A 22,838-nucleotide genomic window follows, 5' to 3' on the forward strand; every position below is an offset into this window, starting at 1 on the left:
ACCGGGACCTTGCCAGCGTTCCTGCTGTTTCACATTTTGATCTCCGCTGTCTGCTGAGCGTCAGCCAGAGAGTCAGTTTATCAGGGTTTTATTGTTGCCCCATATACATCAGTTCTTTTAAAAAAAAAAAATAAAAAAATTAAGTGCTGACAGCGAGCAGATCTCAGCGCTGTCACTGTTAGCATCCCCCAATAGAGCTGAGACATGCAGGGAGCGCCACGCCCCTTCTCTGTTTGCTTTGGCAGATCCTGCTGCCTCTTAGGAAGTATCACTTTGTCATTTAGCCCAACCAGATTCATATGTATGGTGCACAAAGCCTCAGCTTGAGTTATGGCTTTATCCATGACCAAAATGTCTTAAAAGATTTAAGAGGGACGAACTTCTACTTTGTAATTATCTGCTGTTTATGTGTCTGACTCCACTGGGTTCCTAATAAAAGCCATATAGACGCTACCAGTGTGATGTTATGTGACAGGGAGAGTAATGTCTTTACAGGGTTATGTTTCCCCAGAGATTTTTATAAGTAAATACACATGCAGTATGAAAGAACACTCCAGCCATTTCTGTGATGTTGACAAGTGGTTTATTCAGCAGGAATGGTGAACAGTTTGTCAGTATTTTTTTTTTTTTGTCTACAGAAGGCAATCAAGCACCATGAATAACAGCGCTCCAATCAGACAGTTGTTTTGGACAGTGACCTTCAGGAAATTGTATCATCTCATATAACACCTCATATAATCATGAATGACTCACACGCTCCCATGATCCAGGCTTTATTGATCATTGCATACCACTGACAAACTGGAATGTTTCATTCATTGTTTGAAGATGGTTGCTGCAGCTTCTGTTTTTTAATGCACAAACTGTATTTCAGGTACCAGAAACATAGTGTGACGAGTGTACTGTTGTTGTAGTGAAATTGAGACAGTGATACCATCATTTGATATTTAATGAACAGCTCATTGGTTTCATTCAGGATACAATAATGGTGAGTGAGGCTTCACTTTAATCAAAAAGTCTTTGGTTTATACCATTTATCTGAAGATCTGGGAGGACCAGAGCTGTTCTCCAGCCAGCTTCCTATTTCATTTCTGCTGCCAGGTCGACTAATAAGACAGTTTGCTTAGAATAAACACTAAAGAATATAGCAAATCCACATTATACAACCTTTTTAGAAACAAAAACACACTTTTAAATTAATCTGTGAAAATAAGTTTTAATTGAGAATTGATAACGAATGTTTTGGACAAGATAAATTAAACTCCTGGGTTACTCTTAAAGCCAGACAATGCAATCTTAGTTCAGTTTTCAACATGGGCTAATTTAATTTTTAACTGTAGCTTAAATATGAAGCCAGGTTCAGTAGCCCGTTAAGCTGGGCTTACACTGTGCGATTTTTGGACCATTTTGAGCCGATTTTTGAGTCGTGTGACCGTTTTGGTGATTGGCCCGATTTTGGCCTTTATCGTGCGTCGTGGATCGTGTAGTATACGTGGGGTAACGAGAAGCGATTAACACCTCACGACCAGCTCCCGATCATCAATCGCTTGGTCGGGAGGATTTTGAAATGCACTGAAATAAAGCACCGAAATGTGCGCTGCTTTTCGGTCTGGTTACTACCGTTTATGACAGAACCGGTGCCATCATGGCACCGGATACCGGTACCCATCCCTACACATAAATGTCGGTGAAAAAGACGGAGTAGCACGGCAGTGCAGCGTATGAGCTGAACACAAGCGATGGAGGCACTTGTAGAACTTTGGAAAGCTCATCCGAGCCTTTTCGATGTGGCCTCACAAAATTATCATGACCACAACAACCGTGAAAATAGTTGGATAGACATTGCTGCTCAATCACAGCTGACTGATCAATGTTTTTCATTAGCAATTTAGCAAAGTTGATGGTAGTGGTGCGTGTCTGTGTGAGTGAAAGACAGAGGGAGAGCGAGCAACAGAATTTCCGTTATAACCTTAATTTTATGGACGCACAGTGTGAGCACTCAGGTCGCATCAGAGCATCGGGCCGTATAGTGTGAGCAACTGAAAAAAATCGCACAGTGTGAGCCCAGTTTTAGTTTAGCTTAGCAATGTTAGCTAGGAACAGGGAACAGCTGCCTTGGCTCTGCCCAGAGGGTTTTTATTTATTTATTTTTTAAAGCTCCTCTAAAGCTCAGAATCTTGCTTATCTAATCTTTAAAAATTGAGGTGAAATAACACACAGGATTCACTTCCTGTGTTAATCTGAGCTTTAGGATTGCTAGTGGGCGGATTATATTGAGTACACGTAGTCAGCAAGCTAAGCTAACTGGCTAAATAAAAAATGTAGAGACAAAGCACAATTAATAATTCAGCCCTACATTTATTTTGTGGGAAGATCACTTCTTTTCTGTCACGACTGTTAGCACCAACAGACTAAATAATGGAGAAGTATGTTACAGGCAATTAGCCAGGAGTGGGAACGGGAAGAATGCGAAAACTGCAATTATGGCTGTATTTTTCTAAATTCTGCTGAACCACTGTGTTAAAGTTATCAAGTTAATATATCTGCAAATGGCTTTGCTAGTTTTCTAATAGCTAAAAAACAAAAACAAAAAAAAACAAAGATAAAAATAATCCTCTGGGGTTTTTTAAAAAATCTGGAGTTTTGAGATAGCAGCAGGAATTTTATTAACATTTTAAGTACAACTTGTGGCGGTGATTGTTTTCCCATGCTAATGGAGTAGTTTTCAGAAGAGCTCACAATCTCTGTGAAGCAGCTCTTTAATTTTAGTTAAATAGAATAAAATATTGAACTTTATGCCATTATTTTCCATGTTGACAGGCACAGGTCCGACTCAATTTTTTTTTTTTCAATGACCCTAATCCTTCACTGTATGTCATACCCATTTTAGTCTTATCTGCTGAAGCCAGTGAAGCTGTATCTGGATAAATCTGCAGGTGTAAATTATTATCAGAAAAAATATATTAAAATATACTAAGGCAGACATGTTGGCTTACAATTTTTAGATGATGTGGTTTGTTGGTAGTTGAACTGTGATTTTCAAAATGCTGCGAACTTTAAATGTTGTCAGTTACTTTGGAACCGACTCTGAGTAATAGTTAATTAAATCTATAAATAATAATTACATTGGCTAGCCAACACTCATAGGCATAGGCAACCAGATGCCAAAGCAGAAGAGGTTTAAACCTGCATTCTTTTCAAATGCTACCAGAGGGTGACTCCTGCAGATTCAAAATTACTTTTGGTCCTATATAAATTTGTGTGGTTTCAAAGTTCATCTTTTCTGGTTTCAAAGCATCGAGAATGGTAAAAAAAAAGGAATAAATAAATCAGCTCAAGACCTCAACGGGATTTCTCAAACTAGTGGCTGACTTCACAGTGCCCATCTTATATACTGTCAATGTACTCAGGTTTGGGTGAGTCCTTAGTTGTGTGCCCAGTAAGACTGAGGACCATATAATCAATAAAAATGTTATTAGGTAAGAGCGTGTCAACTAAACTATCGACCAGGTCAACCTCTGAGTCCACAGCCCTACTTTCGGAGGGTTCGTCACCCCCATCTCTACGAGAGTAGCAACGACCTCTTTTTATTTATGTCATTAAATTAAAGATCCAGACTCTAAATATGTTACTGAAATGGGTACATTTGGGATTTTTGTTGGACGTATGCTGATTGTCTACTGTTTGACAAAGGCTGCATTGTCTCGTTTTAAGTAATTTCAATAGCTGGTACTTTGACTTCCAGTTAGGTGAATTATCACCAACACACACATCTGGACAGACAAAAGTACATGATGACTTTTTACAATCTTAATACAATTGGAAGAATCATTGTTCACAGTTCTTTTGTCAAGTTATTTGGCATAAGGGATCTATATTGAGAAAATAATTTAAAACAGTAGAAAAAATAGCATTTTGCCTTCTTGGGAACACAACATGGTATATTCATTTCCTTTTTTTTTTTAAATTCTTCATGCATTCACAGATTTCACACAGATACATTTACTCGCTTAGACTACTACCTTATTGAAACAGCTTACAAATAAAAACACTATTAAAATGGTGGCCACAAGGCTGTGCAAAAGGGAAGACCTCCAATGTAAGCCCTGCCATCAGTCTCTTAGCCATCTCTTGCAAGTAACAAACTACAAAATAGCACCATTATACAGTGGATAGGATTCTTAATACAGTTTTGTTATATGAAACCATCATGTACAATGAATGATAGTAATGCATAGGTTAACATAATGGGAATACTGTTTGATTATACACAGGCAGAGGAGACAGAGCCAGAGATGAGTCGTCTTGGGCAATTATTATTTTTTTCTTATCGTTTTTTTTTTTTTTTTTATCTTTTTTTTTTTTTTTTTTTTTTTGGAGGCTTAAACAAACAGCCGTTTTTGTTAGTCCTCATGCAAGGACTTCTCAGAACTGGCTTTTCATCAAAGTTGGTGTATGTCTGCATGACCTTTGCTTGTAGTTGCACAACTCTAATTTACCTTGTGAGTGCTTTTGTATGTGTATTTGTGTTCTGATATGCGAACATCACATCACCAGAAAGATTTGTCCTTGTGGTTTTGTCAACGTTCACCAAATATGCGTGTTTCTTGGGTGCACTCTGCAATGAATGCAGTGGAGGTTTATTCTACTCTTGCCATCAGATAAAGTTGCAAAATTCTCAGCCTTCCTAAGCTAATAAAATATCCAGGTCAAGATAAATCACTTAAACTCATACGTGTGAAGGTTCTGCTTTTTTTTAGAGCACTTGCTTTGACTAAACTTTCATAACATCGTGTTTACCCTTGAACACGGGTTGTGAGTGGAAACCTGTGTTCAAGGTTAAACACAGGTTTCCACTCAAACTGAAATGTTGACTGAACTGTTGTCAAAAATCAAATTTGGCTGGGGTGTTGACATGTGAAAGGATGCAGACGACAAACATTTTGCCTGATTGTCATTATTTGACTTTTTCCGCTTCAGTTTGCCAAATGCACTTTGACTTCACCGAATGACACGCTTCTGAGGGCCAAACGAGAACTCAGTTTTAGCTTCTGGTTAATTTGTTTTTCTGTTTTGGAAAATGTGAAAAATCCCAGTCTTGTTTTTGTAGTACCTTCTGTACTACCTACTTTCTTTAAAATCCCCTCTAATAGTGCTTGAGCTCTTTTTATAATGTTTGGATTGTAGACTCAGTCCTCAGGTTTTGAACACTTCCTGGGGCTTAAGAGGGATTTGGACTGATCTCAAACCTTCCAGCGACTCCTCTTAGTAAGGTTTAGACTTAGACTCAAGTTAAAATACCTACGACAATGTTCAAACTCTGATGAACCACCTGGTCTTTGTCCTTAAAGCAAACCTTTTTTATTTTATTTTTTTTACATAATAAAAATATCCACAGTAATGGATGGTGCATAAAAACAAACTCTGAAGGTAATATATCAGCTTTGAACTGGGGTACTAACTGTTAAATGTGACCGAGTCACAGCCATGCTGCTCTCTGATTGGCTGAGGCCCAGATACGTTCCCATCTTTCCTGGAGCCTGGGGAGGCTGCAGCTCCCACATGGAGGTATAATAAGCTCTTGTTCGTGTCTTAGCAGCTAAACTAGTCTGTTACATTGCATTAACAAAGAATTCCTCCCAGTATGGAATGGTGCAGTGTATAAAATAATCACAACTTTCCACATCAGACCCTTACACACCACCTAGCTCTCTGTTTTCAATCATTTTGAAGAGCTTTTCAGGTCATTATTAGCATCTTCTTTCTTTTGTTTTACAGTGAACCATTCCACAGGGGTACCAGGTAAGGCCACTCCCTTCTCTCCTCCCAAGATGCTGGGCATTTGTCCATTTTCTCCTTCCCTACATTCTGTAATTCCTGCCCCCCGAACTTCCTCGACTTGAGTTTTTCTGGTGGACTTCCTGCAACAAAAAAGAAACACATTTTTATTTTTATTTTTTAGATGTACAGCAGAGCTATAGAAGATACTGGATGGCCTGGTCTTCTGTACTTATTTGGTCAAAATCCATCTACCCGGCAAGTTTTCATATTGCTTTATCCAACCCGGGGGTCACGAGGGGTTGGAACACATCCAACTGATATTAGGTAAAAAGTTCAATACACTCTGTGTGGTTACCCATGCATCTTGGGGCTAATTTAGAGAAACTTAGAAACACACACTTTCACATCTATGGCCAGTTCAGAATGACCACTTTACTAAACAACCGCATCTTTGGTCAGTGGAAAGAAATCAGATATGTAATCTCCAAACAGAAAGACCCTAGCCAACCAGGATGCTCAAACTTAGAACCTAAAACAGCTGCTAACCACAGCAACATGATGGTGATGTGATAAACAATAATGAAACAAAACAAATTTTTCATTTTTTTATTTCTGGTAACTTCAAATAGGAATCAATTTTAGTACCACTAACGCTAACTTCCAAATCCCAAAAAGTTGATTTCATTCATCTGTACATTACACTTTCAGTGGGAGAAAGGTTTTGTTAATGATTCAAGTGTCCTTTTCAGTCCACAATGAACCGAATCAACGTTCTGGTATGATGGAACATGCATCAAGACATTCCAACATCCAAATGTTGGTCTAAACCTAAGATCTGTGATCTTGTCTAAGGTCAGTCATATGCCATAAGGATTCTTACACTGGTTAGGGTAACACTAGAGCAGACGGGGTATCCTGGTCTTGTATTCAAGCAACTGACAGCAAGGGGAAATCAGGGGAAAATTGCTTTGGACTGTGCCCTGGAAGAGTCCAGAATCTAGTAATAGTAAAAGCCCTTAAAATTACCTGACCTGACTGCTGATCACCTTCTTCACTCTAAGTGTTTAAATAACTTCTTCTTTCCACTAACATCTGCACATCCCTAGCCTCCAAACAGGGCTTTTATGTGCCTGAGCCATGCAAGACCTAAGTAAGGGAAAGTACATAAGTACATCGGGAAGTACATAAGTAGTTCTGCCTGTACTTATTACAGTACTTATTCTAGTAGATTCTAGGAGTAGTTATCTACTTAGTTCTTAACTCCTTACCTCCCTGCCAAGGAGGTCTGCATATTTTAAATCAAAGATATGTCCTTTATATAATTGCTTCTTGGACTCTAAATGAATTCAAACAAATGCAGCTCACTGAATTTTTCTTCAACATCCTTCCCTCTACAATGCTTGATTTTACACTCTGCCTCTTCTGAAAGTGGTTATTCTGATCAGATGTGGGCACTCGGATTTCAAATGCATTCAGTCAGAAAACATGCTATATTCGGACAGAGTATGATCTCAACCTTCGAACAGATCTAAAATTGTTCACCACCAACTGCCAGTGATGTACGAACAGCTGCAAACATAAAATCACTAAACGTGATATGTGTGCTTTGGCTCCTTCCCTTGCATGTGTTGTATTGTAAGCTATCTGAATTTTAGGACATAATGTACAGTAGCAGAGTGGAGATTGTGCCTGGGGAGTGCCACTGCAGGTCTACCACAAAAACCACTTAGTTTCTTCTTCCGATTCTAATGGTGTTCTTTTTTTGAGAAAAGAGTAAAAAGCACATGGTTGAATTTTAAAATGCTCACACTATGACACCGAATCCATATTTAGAAATTACACTTTCTTTAGTTGCCCCCTGATGTTTTAGAACTAGGATTTATATAAAGTTTTCATTTCTTGTAAAAAGATTGCCCTGCTTTTGAAACTCTTATGTCATTGGCGAGATTGCTTGTTTGGTAAAGCTTAAATGACAAAAGGACAATGAAACATGAGATCATTTTGCATGCATACCTTGAAGGATGAACTATGTCCAGGTGAAGGTCTCTGTGGAAGAAAAAATTGGTCACTTTAGTTTCTGCTAATTAAGCTATATTACCTTAATTAATCAGGATATTATGCACGTATGCTCTGATTATGTAACAAAATGTAAACTCGATCCAATCAACAATTTTTAAAATTGATCTGTTTTGATGCTTTGCTCACCTTCTTGTTTTTTGTCTTGTCTGGCTGAGGCGCTGTCCTACGCTCTGTCCCCTTGTTCGCTCTGCTACTAACCTTGGGTGCTCTTGGCATGTCTGTGTGCCGCTGTGAACGCACAGAGCGAGAAATCTTGGGAGTCTTGACAGGTGCACAGTACATCTCAAGGCGCTGCAGCTCACAGCTTTGGAAGCAGCACTCATCCACAATGCCACGTGACCGCCTTGCACTGGGGCCATAGCCTGTTGGTTTATCTGTTTGAGAAGAACGGCAGCAGGTTTTAGACAATGGAGAGACAGAACAAGTTCCATTGCTTAGTTCTAATTTTCTACCCAACAAAATTGGTGGCTAGTGCGCTGAAATAAAGGACTCATTGATCCAAACTTTACTACTTCAGAAAGAAATCTGCACTTGTTTACACGAGCTGGTATAAAAAGGCTAGATTTTATTTTGGCTCTTGACTGGACTTGAAGAAAAAACACAGATTTGTTTAATGATTTTATATGACTGGATTTATTCTAAAAGCATATTTATATAAAAAGTTAGCCAGAGACAACATTTTAAATCGGTTAACAAAACTATTGCTAGCTTAATTTGCTATCATCCTATAGGAAAAAAAAATCTGTTAATAGTAAATGTCCTTTCAGCCAGTAAAATCAGTGATGTCGCATTTGTTTACCTGCTTCTAAATTAAGGGAACTTTGATTTGAAATTTAGTACATAATTTAAGTGGTAAATTTGCCCTCGTGCTTATGGCCAGTACAGGTTTAGCTGAACCAGCCAAACTCAACAACAAAAATATTGATGTTAGCTAGGAACAAAAAGGAACAATGTTGTTTCATGATTTCCGTGCTTTCTACATATAAGTGCATATATTTTTAATTTGTACAAATATAAAGCATAGGCCAGAAAAAACACTTTACATGTGTACAGCTGACAAAATATTATATTAGCCAACAAAATCCGTGCCTTTGTCTATTTTTACCCAAAATACCCATTGATTTAAAGTTTACTACGCATTTTCAGTTGAAATTGTCACTTTTGAGTCTTTAAAATTATGACATTATTATTTTCCCTTTCCTATGCTTCTTATTTTTTTAATATAATTGATCAAAGACATTCTGGCGATGGCTGGACGCCGACGCCACGCTCGTAATAAAGCTGTGATAACAGCCGCACGGTCTCAGTGACACTGATTTCTTACATGTAAAATTTACAACATATCACATTGCACACTGTGGACTCATTTTGGCAGCTGCATCAATGTAAAAAAAAAAAAAAAGGAGGGAAAGGGTGGGGGAAGGGGGGCAGTCACCCAAATGGTGAGAATATCCTGCTCAGCCATTTTGGCCCAGGTGTCTTTTACATAGTCCAGCGAGGCCAAGCCACAAGTCCCCTGGGCCCGATCCACCTGCAGAAACATCCAGGCAGGCTTTTAGGACCACACCACCATTGGCTATGTCCCACTGTTCATTCACATTTTTATTTGGCAGAAGCACCCTGGAGGCTCGTTCAAATAACACAGATTTTGAGGATGGAGACATGATGCATGCTCACTGCATGAAGTAAAGAAGCAAAGCCACAGCTAGCAAAGGTGTTTTGGGTATTTTGCTTTTTGGGGGAGCTTTTTGAGTCCAAATAATACATCTCAGGGCGTGACAGATTTTTGACTCAATGATCACATTTAGTTACAGTGACGCCAGTACTCACTTCCTCTTTTAACTCCCTAACCCCCCAGAACCCACCCTCTTTGGTGGCTTTTAGAAAAACCCAGACTCCCCATTTACAATTCCCTGCTCACCTTGAACAATATAGTCCTGATGGGCTTTTCCCTGTTACCAAATGAAATAATAATAATTTAATATGGCATTTACAAGGAGGAAATGCCTTTCCCTCTCAGAGTTAATAGCTCTTGGCTCAGAAGACTGCCAGTGCTGACAAAGTGCATTAACTTCTGCTCTCTGTCTGCCTTGTCCTGACAACGTTATTTTGAACAGAGAGCAGCTTTCATTCAGAAACAGAAGCATCTTTCTCCTCAGACCCCCAGACACAAAGCAGAGTGGAGGCTAACAGAGGTGTGAATGAAGAGGAGGAGATGGGGGGTGATAGGGAGGCTTTCATGTTGCTCATCAGGTAGCCGGATGCTAAAAATACCTTGTGCACCTGCATTATTTAGGAAACAGAAGAACTGGATTTACCCAGATCTCAGACTTCTAAACTAGATGTGTGCAAACTAGACAACTGAAATATTTCAATGGCTGAAAAAAAAAATCTTGATTTGGATATTTAAATCTTTATTATATATATAGTTCAAATGATTGTATTCACTTTGTTTTTCTAAGAAATTCTTTCAGTGATTGGCCCACTGAGTAACAGTGGGCCAAACAAGCATTGGCTGTTCTATTAACACCTGACGTGAAGACATTTAAAAAGAGAAAATTGCGACACTGAGCCCTGGCTGGTGATTATATAATGGTTTCTGAAAGCCAAAAGAGGGGCTGTGCTTCAATGCCTGGCCTGTTTTTCAATTCCCCCCCCCCCCCCCCCCCCCCAATAAAGCCTTACAAATTAACATCCGCTATTATTCTGAAAATAGTTTGCCACCCTGCTGCACAAACAGCTGGAAGGGACAGGGTAATCAGCTGGTGCCGGTTGTAACATGTAGGATAATCAGCTCAGGCAGGTTAGGGGAAAACACGCATATAATAATCAGGTCTAAAAGCTTTGGATAACTGCTGTAATCCCCCATCAACAAAGAATTGTTTTCTGTGACTGTTAAATAAGGGTAAATAAAATGAAGAAGATGCAAAAAAGGTTTTTGCCGGCCGATTTTGCAAAAGTCAGTCTGAAGGAAAACTTAAAGAAAGAATGTTTCTTTTGATTATTAAATACCAACTGTCTTTAGGAAGGACCTTTAACGACTTACTTCTTTGCAGATGATGCCAGCCTGTACAAATATTTCTAACCAGAGCAGCGTTTTTTAGTTTCTAATTGTAAAAGGGATTATTGAGAAGATGCTGAACACAGAGATTAATGGATAGCACATACCGTACTTGGTGGTGAATTCGAGAAAATAAAGAGAAAAAAGCCAGAGGTTTATTTAGGAGGGCCTGATACACTGGAAAGCAATGTACGTTGCACAACTGGTTAGTCACAACTAACACACACATCTCTGAGAAACCCCGGACATTGAAAAAGCTTTTCTTCTCAGAAGTTTTATGAACATTTTGATGTGTTCTGAGGTATTTTCCTTTGTCCATAAGTGTGTTAACTTTGGAATAAGTTCTACCGGTTGTAAACTGAAAACAACCACAGTCTTTGTCCACTACGAATTAGCCACTTAGACATTTACAGAACCTTCTTTTAAGTGTTTTTTAAAGGCCAAATCATTTTGTCTCATTGTATCACTGATATGCACATTAGCACTCAACCCAAAATCTGAAGCCGTGTGGACTAGCACCACTGCAGTCACACCAATTAAAAGTCAACTGAAAGTTTCTTTCATATGCCATATGTAGTTTAGTGATGTCTTGCACAACCTTGATCTTGTTCTTGTTTTGAATTTGCACACACCGTTTTCTCTTTTTGACTTTTTCCTGTTGTTCAGCCAAACACAGCAAACTAAGCAGCTCTTCTTCCTCCATCAGGAGGTCCACACGATTTCTAGTGAGCATGTGTGGAACGCGTCTGTGTAGACTTGACCCCGGTTAAATATGTATAGAAGCACTGTTTGAAGTTTAAGTCTACAGCTGGCTGCACAAAAACCACAAATTGGTCTTTGGGGTGGAGTACTTCTTCACCTTGGATGTCACTCTGACAGCATCCTACTTAACAGAAGCTATGCTATAGTTTTGACTATCTACAATCTATGTTAGTTTTTCGTAAAGTCTTTCATCTGATGTCACCGCACGGTTCCCTGAAACATCTTTGGTTTGGTATTTGACAGGCTCAGCATGCATAGTGCTCATTCCTCCAAGGAACAGCACTGGAGAGAGATGGCTCGATTTCCCCATTCCAGAGTGGCACAGAAAGCATCTGAGTTTTACAGCTTGGTCATGGTCAATAAAAAGCAGTGGATTCTTGGAGCCAGTGTACTGCTCCTCCTGCGAAGTGTCAGGGAGTTTACAGCTGGGCAGGGACTAGAAGAGCTGCTTTAAGTACTAGAAACTATCCCTTTATCATTGGTACCATGTTTTACGGCTTGTGAGAATTTGAACCTTATCCAAATGCATTATGAATATTTAAAGATGGATTTTTCAGGGTATGTGTTCTTGGCAAAGTTTTGCAACAACTTTTGGAATTTACAAATGTAATTACCTATGTTATACTATTATTGGATTTAAGTTATTTATGGAGTCATTTGTTTTCAAATCCATGTTTTCTGAACAATGGGTAGTCTTTTGAAAAGTAATGTCTGGAATCTGTATGAGAATATAAAGATTGTGTAACAAGACTTTTTGGAAATACTGCAGTGGGACATTTTGGAGAAGGTGGTCTCAGTCCAGCACCAAATGAACTACAGAGCAGTTCAATTAAGGTGAAAATGATATGCAAATTTGAGCTAAATGTCATCCCATAACCACTTAGCAAGGTAGGGCTTCCCAGAGTTTTCTGGTTGTAGCTGGATGAAATCAGTTGCAAAGAAAGTGCTGCACCAAAAACCTCCTTGTGACTGCTTTAGTTGCAAGCAGATTGCTACAGTTGCCTGTAGTTTTTGCTGTATGTATGCAAATACTTGCTCACTGCAAACTAAGCAGTAAAACAGCTTGATAAAGTGCAACTCAAAACAGAAATGGAGAAGTTCAAAATAAAAGGTGTCTGTAGCGCTGAGGTATGCCTTTTCACTCTGAAGGTGAACCTTCTCCTTTTCTGATTTGAGTGATACTTTTCTTATTTGTAGACAAGTCAGCCACTTCCATCCAAACAGCAACCATTGCATTATGCTAGTGTTTTTAGCAACCAGGTGGGGAATACATGTAGTTGCCAGGGGGTCACTGACAGCTCTGTAGGCCTGGGTGACTTGGACTTTGGCAATAATTTTCCCTGCGGACTGCCATCAACCTTCAGAAACAACTTGGAACTGGTCGATGAAAATTTGTTTTTTTTTCTCATGATCGGTAGTTGGGAGACAAGTTAAGTTATCATTACATGGTTAGTGGTCATGTGTCTGCAAAGCCTCGACACTGGAAGTCTTTCTCACCAGTTGGTGGCCATTAAAAAAGATCACAGGTGAAAGAACTTTGCCTGGAAGCTGCATCCATCTTTTAGAATGTCTGCGGTCAATGCCTGTGTTTGATTATGTATTTCTTCTGGTTATCATGGAGATGAATTTCATTATTTATTATAGCCTTGAGTATTTGAATAGTTATCGAACTTAGGAAGGCTACATTTCTGCATTACGGACAAATGTAATGTGATCACTGCTGCTGTGCATGAGTCTTTGGTTACACCTAACAAGTGAAACCAAGCCATTTTATGAGATCTATAAAGACAAAAGAACACCATGAAGAAGATATCTATAAATCTAACTAATGTTTTCTTTGTAGAAGGCCTGCATAATGTGAATGAATGAAAAGGTTAAGTATTCTTTAGTGTCCTCAAATCCCTTGAGTCTCAACTTCACCTAATGTACAGATTTAAATCTGGACGACGCCTGCTTGTCCTTTTCATGAGAAGCCTCTTTGTTCCAGTATTTCACAGCGGGGGTCAGAGATGTTTAGTTTCAGGTCCTCATGGGAAATCGACACCTTTTCATAGCGATGGAGAAGACACAGGAGGGCTTTCTTCCGTCCTTGGTGCCTTCCGCTGTGTGCCCAGGTCCAGTGCAAAACTATGGCGGGAGGGGATGGTGGAGGGTGTCCTGATCATCCTGTAATCCACATAATCCCCTGCTGCTGAGGGACCAGGCCTCGCCATGCGTGAGTCTAAGTGCGTGCATGTGACGTGCTGTTTACACATTCTCCCTCTTTCTCCAGCTCAAGTGGCTCTGAATAAAACTGGCAGGGACAGACACTGAAAAGGAAGTCATATCTCATCCTCCACTCTCCTTTCCACCTTCAACTCACCTGAGCACACTGCATTTTATATTTGGTTGCCTTCTTATTGGGTATTTGTGTAGCGACGATGAGCTTTTGGCTGAAAAAAAGGATGGATTATTTCATCTTCTTTGCAGACACTATGCAGAAGTCTTACAGAGTAAGATTAAATATCTCGTGCTCACTCTAAAACAGCTGAATATTTCAGCATGAACTAAAAGTGACTTAGAGCGCGGAGCTACTTAGCACTCACACTTCAGCCAAAAAACATCCCATAACAGATCTGATTCATGGAATGAACATCCCAGTGAAATCACCCCGCAGTCCTGCCTGCTAAAGCATTACAAAGACAGCTAAGGATTTTTTAGGTCGGGCTAATAATTGGAAAAACTGACTGCAGGTTTTTTTTTTCTCTGTTTCATTGACCGCAGTTTGTTTAATTACCCTTTAAAAAAATGAATTTCCACCAACTAATGTTTTCTGTCAGGGTAGGAAATCTGCAGTTGTGAAATACAAGCGTGCTTCACTTTACTGGTGGCATGGCAAAAAGCACTGTGAGCACATAAAGCCCGCTGTTGTTGCAACACTGTCTCTGCACACATTATCAATCAGAGGGCTGCCAAGTTCAACACGGCCAGACTGGAGGGGAAGAGTTCAGGGAAAGGATCACGCTTCCTTTGGCCAAGCCGTTACTCTGCCGCGTCCCATGGACGACAGAGCCCAAATGGATTCTCCAGATATTTTACTGACTAGAAGCAAAGGAAAAGGGATGACAGTGAGAATATGAGAGAGCGAGAGAAACCGAGGATGACGGCGAGAAGGATATTTTCCAAGGCACGGCACCCTGCTGCTCAAACCTCGTCATCTTTTTCAGAGAATGGATGGAGTGTTCATGAAATACGCCTCTTTTTAACAGGAAAAAGTAGCATTGATAGATGGATGCTGTGTAGTCCACTGACAGCTCAGTGTAAGGTAATGTGGGAAAGACAAATACGTTCCACCAAACACCACAAAAAGGTCTGTTCCTGTTTAAGAAGTATATTCTACATGAGGATTCATGAGTTGCATTGGCTTCTGTTCAACACTTTCCCATTTAATAAACTGCATTTAAACTCCGGTATCAGTATCCAACCCTTTGTCACATTCCCACATCACCCGGCTCTGAACACTCTCATACCTTGTCAAAATCCTAAACATATCAAAAACTTTTAAGCTACAGCTGCCGACAGGTCACGGGACCATTTCAAAATCGGAGAAATGAAATGTTCAGAGTTGGGTTTTTTTTAAAAAAAATGACTGCTAAGGAAAAAAAGATGCCAAAGTTCAAACCTGTTTACTCAGAATCCAAGGCCTGCACTTATTAAAATGTTATGTTTGATCATGTAGTTAATTTTTTCTGACTCTGTTTCTTAAACCATTTAAAGAAGAAGACGCTGAAGCCGAGGGAATCCAAAGACCAAAAAGTCTTAACAGGCAGAATACTGGCAATCGGACTGGCTGTCAAGACCACTTCACAGCATGTGGGTATTGCCAGGAGCATCTGGACGAACACGGCTCGCAGCTTTGCAGTAGCTTGGTGGCTCTCCAAAAAACTTTCTGGCAAATGCCATACAGAGGCCCTGACGCAGAGAATGATGTGGACTGGTCCTGGAAAAGCTGCAAGGAGCAGGATTCGGGGAGAGGAGCAGCAAGGTGCATGCTGACACTGCTATCTGTAAAGAAATCTATTTACATTCAGAAGACCGAATTCCAAAGAATTAAAATGATTTAATTTGTTCAATCTCTTAGCATAACAGCCAGAAACATGGTTTAGGTTATGCAACTCAGACCCTTTGTTAAGGTTAGAGAAGGGGTAAGAGAGAGATTTTACAGTGATGTGTGAATTGTATTGTGCCTATTTAATTTCCAATCTCTCCGAAACAATAAAGTCCTACATAAACAAGCTGGTAGAAAGCAGGAAATTGATCTGAGAGTAGCTTCTGGCTTTTAAAAGAGAAGCCAACATGGAAGCGCTTTAAACCTGCATTTTTTTTCCAGGCCACTAGAGGGTGATAGCTGTAGTTTGAAAAAGACTTCTGGTCCTATAGAAGTCTTTGGGAAAATTACCTTCTGACTTGAGTTCTGTAAACACTTTCCTGCATAATGCACTTTGTATGCAGTGTCAGACGTTTTTCATGACAGGTGTAGCTAGTCCCATCAAAGCACAGTTCGGATGATTCTCAGAACAGTTGATAGCTGAGCTGATAAACTTGTACAAATCCAGTTGACCAACTCTTATATTTAAGCTGCATGAAGAGTCTGTTATATTCTGATACAGCTACAGATAGCTGAAGAGACACCATGGCCAAGCAATGGTTCTTGTTATGTCTCTGTAGTCCGACCTCATGGGCGCAAGTGTAGTTGGTGCAGGGTAATGTAAAAACTTTGTGTTCATGTAAATTACCAGGCACACAGACGCCTCCTCAGAGCCTCATACTCGCATCACATGACACAAATGGACTCGAGCCTAAAGCATATCCCATCTATTAGTCTGTCCCCAGTTGCTATACACATCTATATACATCTGCACGCCACTTTAGAACTCACTTCCATGGCACACCTTTTCATGCATATTGAAAGGTGGGAAGGTCCCAGAACAGAGCCATGCCACCACATGTAGAGATCTGCAGATGGAAATAACCCTTCAACAATAAGAACTACGGTGGATTTATTATGTGAATTGAACAAAAAGAAAGCTTTATGGCTGCAAGAGACTCAGCGTTTGAATGTTTCTACTCTCAGCTGAAATACTCAGGCTGTTATATCATGGTGTTCTTTACAGGGTTGGCTGTAGCTCAGGAAGAGCAGGTCACCTACTGATCGGAAGGTTGGTGGTTCGGTCCCTGGCTGCTCTAGTCTGCATGCCAAGTGTCCTTGGGCAAGATACTAACCCCAAGTTGCTCTCCAATGCATGTGTGTGAATGTAGTTAGAAAGCACTATGAATAGAGAAAGTTCTTGTGGAATGGGTGTGATTGGGTGAATGTGGCATGTTGTATAGAGCCTTTTGAGTACTCCGAAAGAGTAGAAAAGCGCTATATAAGAATCAACCAGTCGACTTGTATACGTCATGTTATGTTCTTACTAACTGCAGTGCTAACCACGACCTAGTGTGTTGCCGTAATTTTTTCACAAATACTTTAGATTAGTAGACGTCGCTCTGTGGTCCAAACCTATAATTGCAACTTTGATCATCACATGAACTGAAGATGGGGTATTTCCTAGTTTGAGGTAGTGGGCCCTGCAGTACCCTTAAAAGCTGGCCCACACGTTGTGGAATCACAGCACCACAATACTTGGTTTAGGTCAGTTAAGGATTTAAATCCAGCTGTTAAGCATTGCTTCAACGCCAGAGTGTATAGACGATATTTGTATTGAAGTCCCTTAAACCTGGATTTTTTCTTCTAATGGCCAGCAGGGGGCGACTCCTCTGGTGCAAAAATGGGAAAAGTCGGACTACGTAGAATTCTATTAGAAGATGACCCTCATCTCCTGCGATCTGTGATTTCAGTAAACACTTTGCTGATTATTGGTTTTTAGCTAATGCAACAGGATGATTACGTAGTAAATTATGGTCAAATAGGACCATAAAGCAGGGTAGGTTTTATCATACGGTGAAGTCTATGCTGCTTGCATTTAGACTCGGCTTGTGAATGCCATCCACTCTCTTCTGCTTATCCAATTCATTTCAATCAGCTACATTTTAGTGATAATTAGGAAACGATTAATGGGTTATCAAGCCAAACTAAGTTATTGAACGCAGTAAAGTTATCTGCTAAACCTGAGCATGGCTTTAGACCACTACTGCCCTCCCCCCACCTTCTTCTGGCCTCTAATTATCCTACACGATTGAAAAGGTATATTTTCAAACTATTCGGGTTCAAGCGAAGGTGAAAGAAATCAATTACTGGAAAAGAGAAGAACTGCAAATGCATTATAGATGCTGCTGATCTCCAAGAGAAATCTTATATCTTCTTCTGTTTTTCGAACTGGCAGCTGACAAAGTCTACCACATGTGGAAAATCTTTCATAACTTTGGGACCAAACCAAACCATTTAAAATGGATTGTTATGACAAAACTGCACAGGAGTCAGAGGGAGAACTAATAATTTTATGAATAAGAAATGACTGTTGGTGGAGATGTGATGCTCGTCGAGGACATTTGCTCAAACTGGCTTAATTGATGGATGCCAGCCAGAGAAAAGTGAATAATAAGCTTCTAACCTTCAGCTCTGTGGGAGCCAACTATACTGTTAATGTACAGTCGTGCTGCTCGTCTCTGACAGACAGAGCAGGATACATGTCCTGAGAAACTCTGGCTGCCGGTGGAACATTGCACCTAACCTTCATAGCTCCATATATCCTGTGCTGCTCTGGGCTAGGTTGTACCCTTAATGGAAAAATTGGAGATTTAAATCCTGGTTTCTTGGTCGAGGGTTTTCTTTGGGTGGCTCTCCCTTCTCTGGTGGAAAAAAGAAAAAACTTCACTGCAACATTTACTTTCTACCCCTCCTTTTTCTTGGAGATAGCCAAATTCCACTTAAAGCCCTTTCCCTCTGGTCACAGCTGCGATTTGCCACCAATAAGAGTTACTTATCATTATTCCATATTTCATCTAACTTTTCTCATTCAGAATTTGACCTCGGTGATGAGAGTAGCATTAAAACAAATGTACAGGGAACTTAAATATAAGATGTAAGAGTGGATGAGGAATGAATGAAGTAAAAAAAAAAAAAACATTAAGGGAAAGCCAAGACGAGATGTCAAACTGGCTGTTCTTTTATTTATGAGCTCGCAGGAGGTGGAGAGCTCTGGGACATATACAGCCAACCTTTATGAATAAATAAAAAGGTGCACTTACTGAAATAAAAGCCTCGCTCTCCACAGACAAACTGCAGCGTGTCGACCAGCTCCGCCCCGCACAGGGTCTCAGGGCCCGCCCCTGTTGCCGTCGGAGTCAGGGTGAGGACGCACAGCAGTAGTGAGAGGGTGTGGCTACAGGAGATACAGCACATCGCACTCTGCGCACAGGGAGAGAGCAAGAACATTTTCACAGCATCATCGGAAAAAGAGTTTCTTTCAACCACAACTCAAAGCTTCATGCACTCTTCTCCATTTAGCGCATCTGCCGTGACAGTTTGTTGCACAGTGTTTTGCTCAAAGGCACGTCAGTAAGTGGCAGTATTACACTTGCACTGTCAAACACAGGGTTGAAAAACAAAGGGAGCCAGCTTAAAGTTGGGCATCCAGGATGTTCCATCCGCTAAAAAGGGGAAAGAAACAGATGGTAACTTTACAGGAGTTTGGAGATGTGGAGGAAAATGTATTAAATCCAGACTCGCACTCGGTGCCAGAGTCAGTCAAACAGGAGGCTGAGCAGCTCTGATGCTCCGGAGCGCCTGTGCGTAACCGAGCGGAGCGCGTCCAAATTGAAAACACACTATACCCCCCTCCTCTCCTTCTCGTCCATCCGCCCGGCTTCTGTGTAGTGGGTCTTAGCAAGTTAACAACAATCCGCATTAATCACATTAATTAAATACAGACTATCTATCATTAGCAACCAGTTTAACATTTAAAATGTGCCAAAGCCCAGCTGTCAGCGCATTATTAGGCGCAAAAGTGCTTCGACACTCAGAAAGGAGAATAAATGAGCTGCCAAGGGATCTTTCCGATCCAAAATGTGAGATGGAAAAAGGCTCTCCCGCCAAAGCCCGCGGAGGAAGCTGACTGGGCCAAATGTACATAATAAAGAGAATAAACACGGAACGTTATCCATCTACATCACAACCGCAAAGTCCCGACGCCCGCAAGTGTTTCTTGATAATCTCTCCTCTCTCCCGCTCTCTGTCTTTCAACCCCGCAGAGGCATCAGGTTAGATATTTAGCACGTAAATTATGCAGACTCAGCAGTAATTACTTTGAAAGTTGCACAGCTGCATTAGGGCTTTCTGGTGGAAAAAGAGCGCCGGGCGCACGGAAAATGTCCAAATTCATACCTGCGCTGAAAGTCATGCACGATCCATGTCAATGATTTTTTTTAATTGAAAAAAAAAAAAAGAAAAAGAAAAAAAGAATCAATTAAAGCAAAATGTAGAAAATATAATTATCTCTGGAAAAAAAATTAAAATAAAATAGATTACCAGGACATGCGGGAGAGTTGTTCCATAAGTGGATGAAAAGGAGAAAATGTGAATAAATCCGCACCAATGCATGCGTTCAAAAGCTGTGAAATACAAGCAAGCGATAAGAATCCCCTTTTATTGTTTCTTTTTAAAGTAGGCGAAGATGCTCTGTGCGAATAGTGAGCAAGTGAAGAATCAAGGTGATAATGTATAGTGTCAAAGGAAATCAGGTAAGTTACCTTGAAGACATCACATAAATGCCACTGAAAGGAAAAAGCGCTAGACATCCCCACGGGTCTCCACAAGACAAAGCCCGACGAAAATGAACTTGTTTAAAGTCATTAAAAACAGGGAGAAAGAGGATGAGATGCGGGCAATGTCACATCTCAATATTCCGACTTTGTTCCATTGCGCAGGCTCGTTTTGGAGAAGTGAGATTTAGCGAACAGGAGACGGATTTAGAGAGAAAATCCCTCACATTTATCTACATTACACAGACATTTTCAACAGGAAACAGCTGGGGCAGCATTTGCCTCCTACTCCTCCTAAGTTATTCATTAAGGATTTTGGGCACATATTCAAATAACGTCATTTCTGTTTTTTCTCAGAACGGGATTGAATTTTGATCTCTCTAAGACTTGGTTAGTAGTTCAGATCAGCCCCACCACCACCACCACCAGCAGCAGCAGCAGCAGCAGCAGCGGCTCACACTCTTACAAACGTATTATTTTGTGCCCCGAAAGCTCATGAAGGAGAAGTTAAAGACGAGCTGGCGGTTGTGATATGGCTCTTTGCTGTTATGCGTAATTTGGCACCGCGTAACTGAACAGCAAGTCTCTCCACTAGTGGTTTGATTAAATAAATCATTAAAAACACTTTCCCACTTGGTCACCACAGTGCTCCCAACTTGAAAACCTCACAAGGAAAAGCTAAATAAATGTGAACTGGAGTGAAAATGTAAAAATGTGACATTTTTATTACAGTAAGGAGCAAACTTGAGCCAGAAAGCCACATGTGAAGCCCTGTTCCCTCTAAATGAGAGCCACTGTGCAGGGTTTGCTGCCTTTCTGCACACTGTCACTGCATAATCCTGGTGCATGTCTCTGGTTTTCTCTCCCTTCTTGCTGATTTTCACTTAATAGAAGTGGGTTCGCCTGTAAATGACATCTGATGCTCCTGTGAACTAGAGTGGAAAAATAAAAAAGGAGGGGAAAAAAAGAAAAACACATGGGGTTTTATGATGAAGAAGACATTTATTTCATACCCTTGGAGCAATCGTCTGCACTGACAGACTCTTGATGCAGGGCCACCCACTGTCATCGTGTTGAAGATGGGGCCCCGCAGTTCCCACTGTGTCACAGGAAGGGACGAAAGCAAGGGCTTAAAGAGGGTTGTTCTCAGCAGGGACGGGATATCAACACTGATCCAGTCACTAAACATGAGATCAGTGCTGTGACCCAATCATAAAACAGGACACCGGCACGTATCCAGGCATGCTCCCTCCGTGTTTGTGTGTGTGCATCACAAGCAAGGTTGGTTCCAAAGGGGACTTAAGACACGCAACAGTTAGAGTTGTTTGGGTAAAGTGGGTCAAAACACGATCATCATCAAATGTCCCAATCTGACACAGGCAGCAGCACTGACACACACTTCTGACACAGGAGCTCAACTCGCAGATAAAGTGAGGGGTGTCCAAGCTGAGGGTCCTTGATGGCGTAAATGAAGCCGATTAAGGCAGTATTTTTGTCTGGTTTTGCTCTTAGCGCAGGATTACAGCTCAGTCGTCCAAACTTTTAAAACAGGTGCAGCCTAAAGTGTCACATGCAAAATGAGGAATGCTGCATAATTAGAGCTTAATCTGCTGTTAATAAAGCTGTGTTCTTTAAGCAAAAAAACACCCCAAAATGTGTCCCAATGCCACACAAATCATTTTTTTGTGTTTTTTATTATTATTTTTTATTTTTCATTGTTTGAATTTTTATTTAACAAACAGTAGATTGATTCATAATCTCAATAAACAGATACCTGCAGGTTATCTGAGAGGGTCACGAGCTGGTGTTTATTCAGTTTAACAGGTGAAGACGAGCCAAAAGTGTCTGATATTTATTGTTCTCCGTATTTCATTGTTGACTACATCTGTAGTTGTTCAGCAGACATGAGCTGTATTCCTTAACATCTCAGTCTGCGTTGATGTGGTTTCTCCTTCACTAACGGGTGCACTTTACTACAGCAAACACTCACTTTTACAAACATCTGCATATGTGTTTAGAGCGCAGCCAAACAAGCACACTGATCTGATTTAATGCTGCACAGGGAGACACGGGATATCTAAAAAATCAAAAGCCAGTGTATAAGTGCCGTAAACCTGCACTCTTTCTAACAGGCCACTGACTGGCCAATCAGTGGCGTGCAGTCTGTTGATGTCAAATTTTCGACTCAGAACACCTGAAACCCCTTCTGAGTAGGTATTAAATAAAGTACCTGGTACCAGGTTTTATCACTTAATGGAACCCCCTAAAAACCGAGTCGAGTAGCAGAAAAGGAGTTCTAATGTCATAAAAACAGGAGATCAGTTGCCATTAGCATTAAGATAATAAGACAGACATGTGTGACATGTAAAGGCAAATTGATTCAGTGTGACACAAACCCTTCAAACATCCAGAA

General features: G+C 40.5%; 1 protein-coding gene across 3 annotated transcripts; it reads right to left on the minus strand.

Annotated features, from left to right (window-relative positions):
- Positions 1-560: 560 nt before the first annotated feature.
- On the minus strand, positions 561-21,463 carry igf1 (insulin-like growth factor 1). 3 transcript variants are annotated; one of them, XM_085137170.1, is made up of 5 exons: positions 21,439-21,463; positions 18,914-19,073; positions 7,987-8,234; positions 7,795-7,827; positions 561-5,921 (listed from the first exon to the last, which is right to left on the minus strand). In XM_085137170.1, exons 2-5 carry the CDS (start codon positions 19,065-19,067, stop codon positions 5,862-5,864), a joined length of 495 nt encoding a protein of 164 aa, XP_084993296.1. In that variant the 5' UTR covers positions 19,068-19,073; positions 21,439-21,463; the 3' UTR covers positions 561-5,861. The 3 variants fall into 3 exon arrangements, with proteins under 3 accessions (XP_084993296.1, XP_084993294.1, XP_084993295.1); XM_085137168.1 differs by lacking the exon at positions 21,439-21,463 and adding an exon at positions 20,414-20,715; XM_085137169.1 differs by lacking the exon at positions 21,439-21,463 and adding an exon at positions 20,193-20,401.
- Between the last annotated feature and the right edge of the window lie 1,375 nt (positions 21,464-22,838).

This window comes from Neolamprologus multifasciatus, chromosome 17, assembly GCF_963576455.1.
Source record: "Neolamprologus multifasciatus chromosome 17, fNeoMul1.2, whole genome shotgun sequence".
NCBI classification, from domain to species: domain Eukaryota; kingdom Metazoa; phylum Chordata; class Actinopteri; order Cichliformes; family Cichlidae; genus Neolamprologus; species Neolamprologus multifasciatus.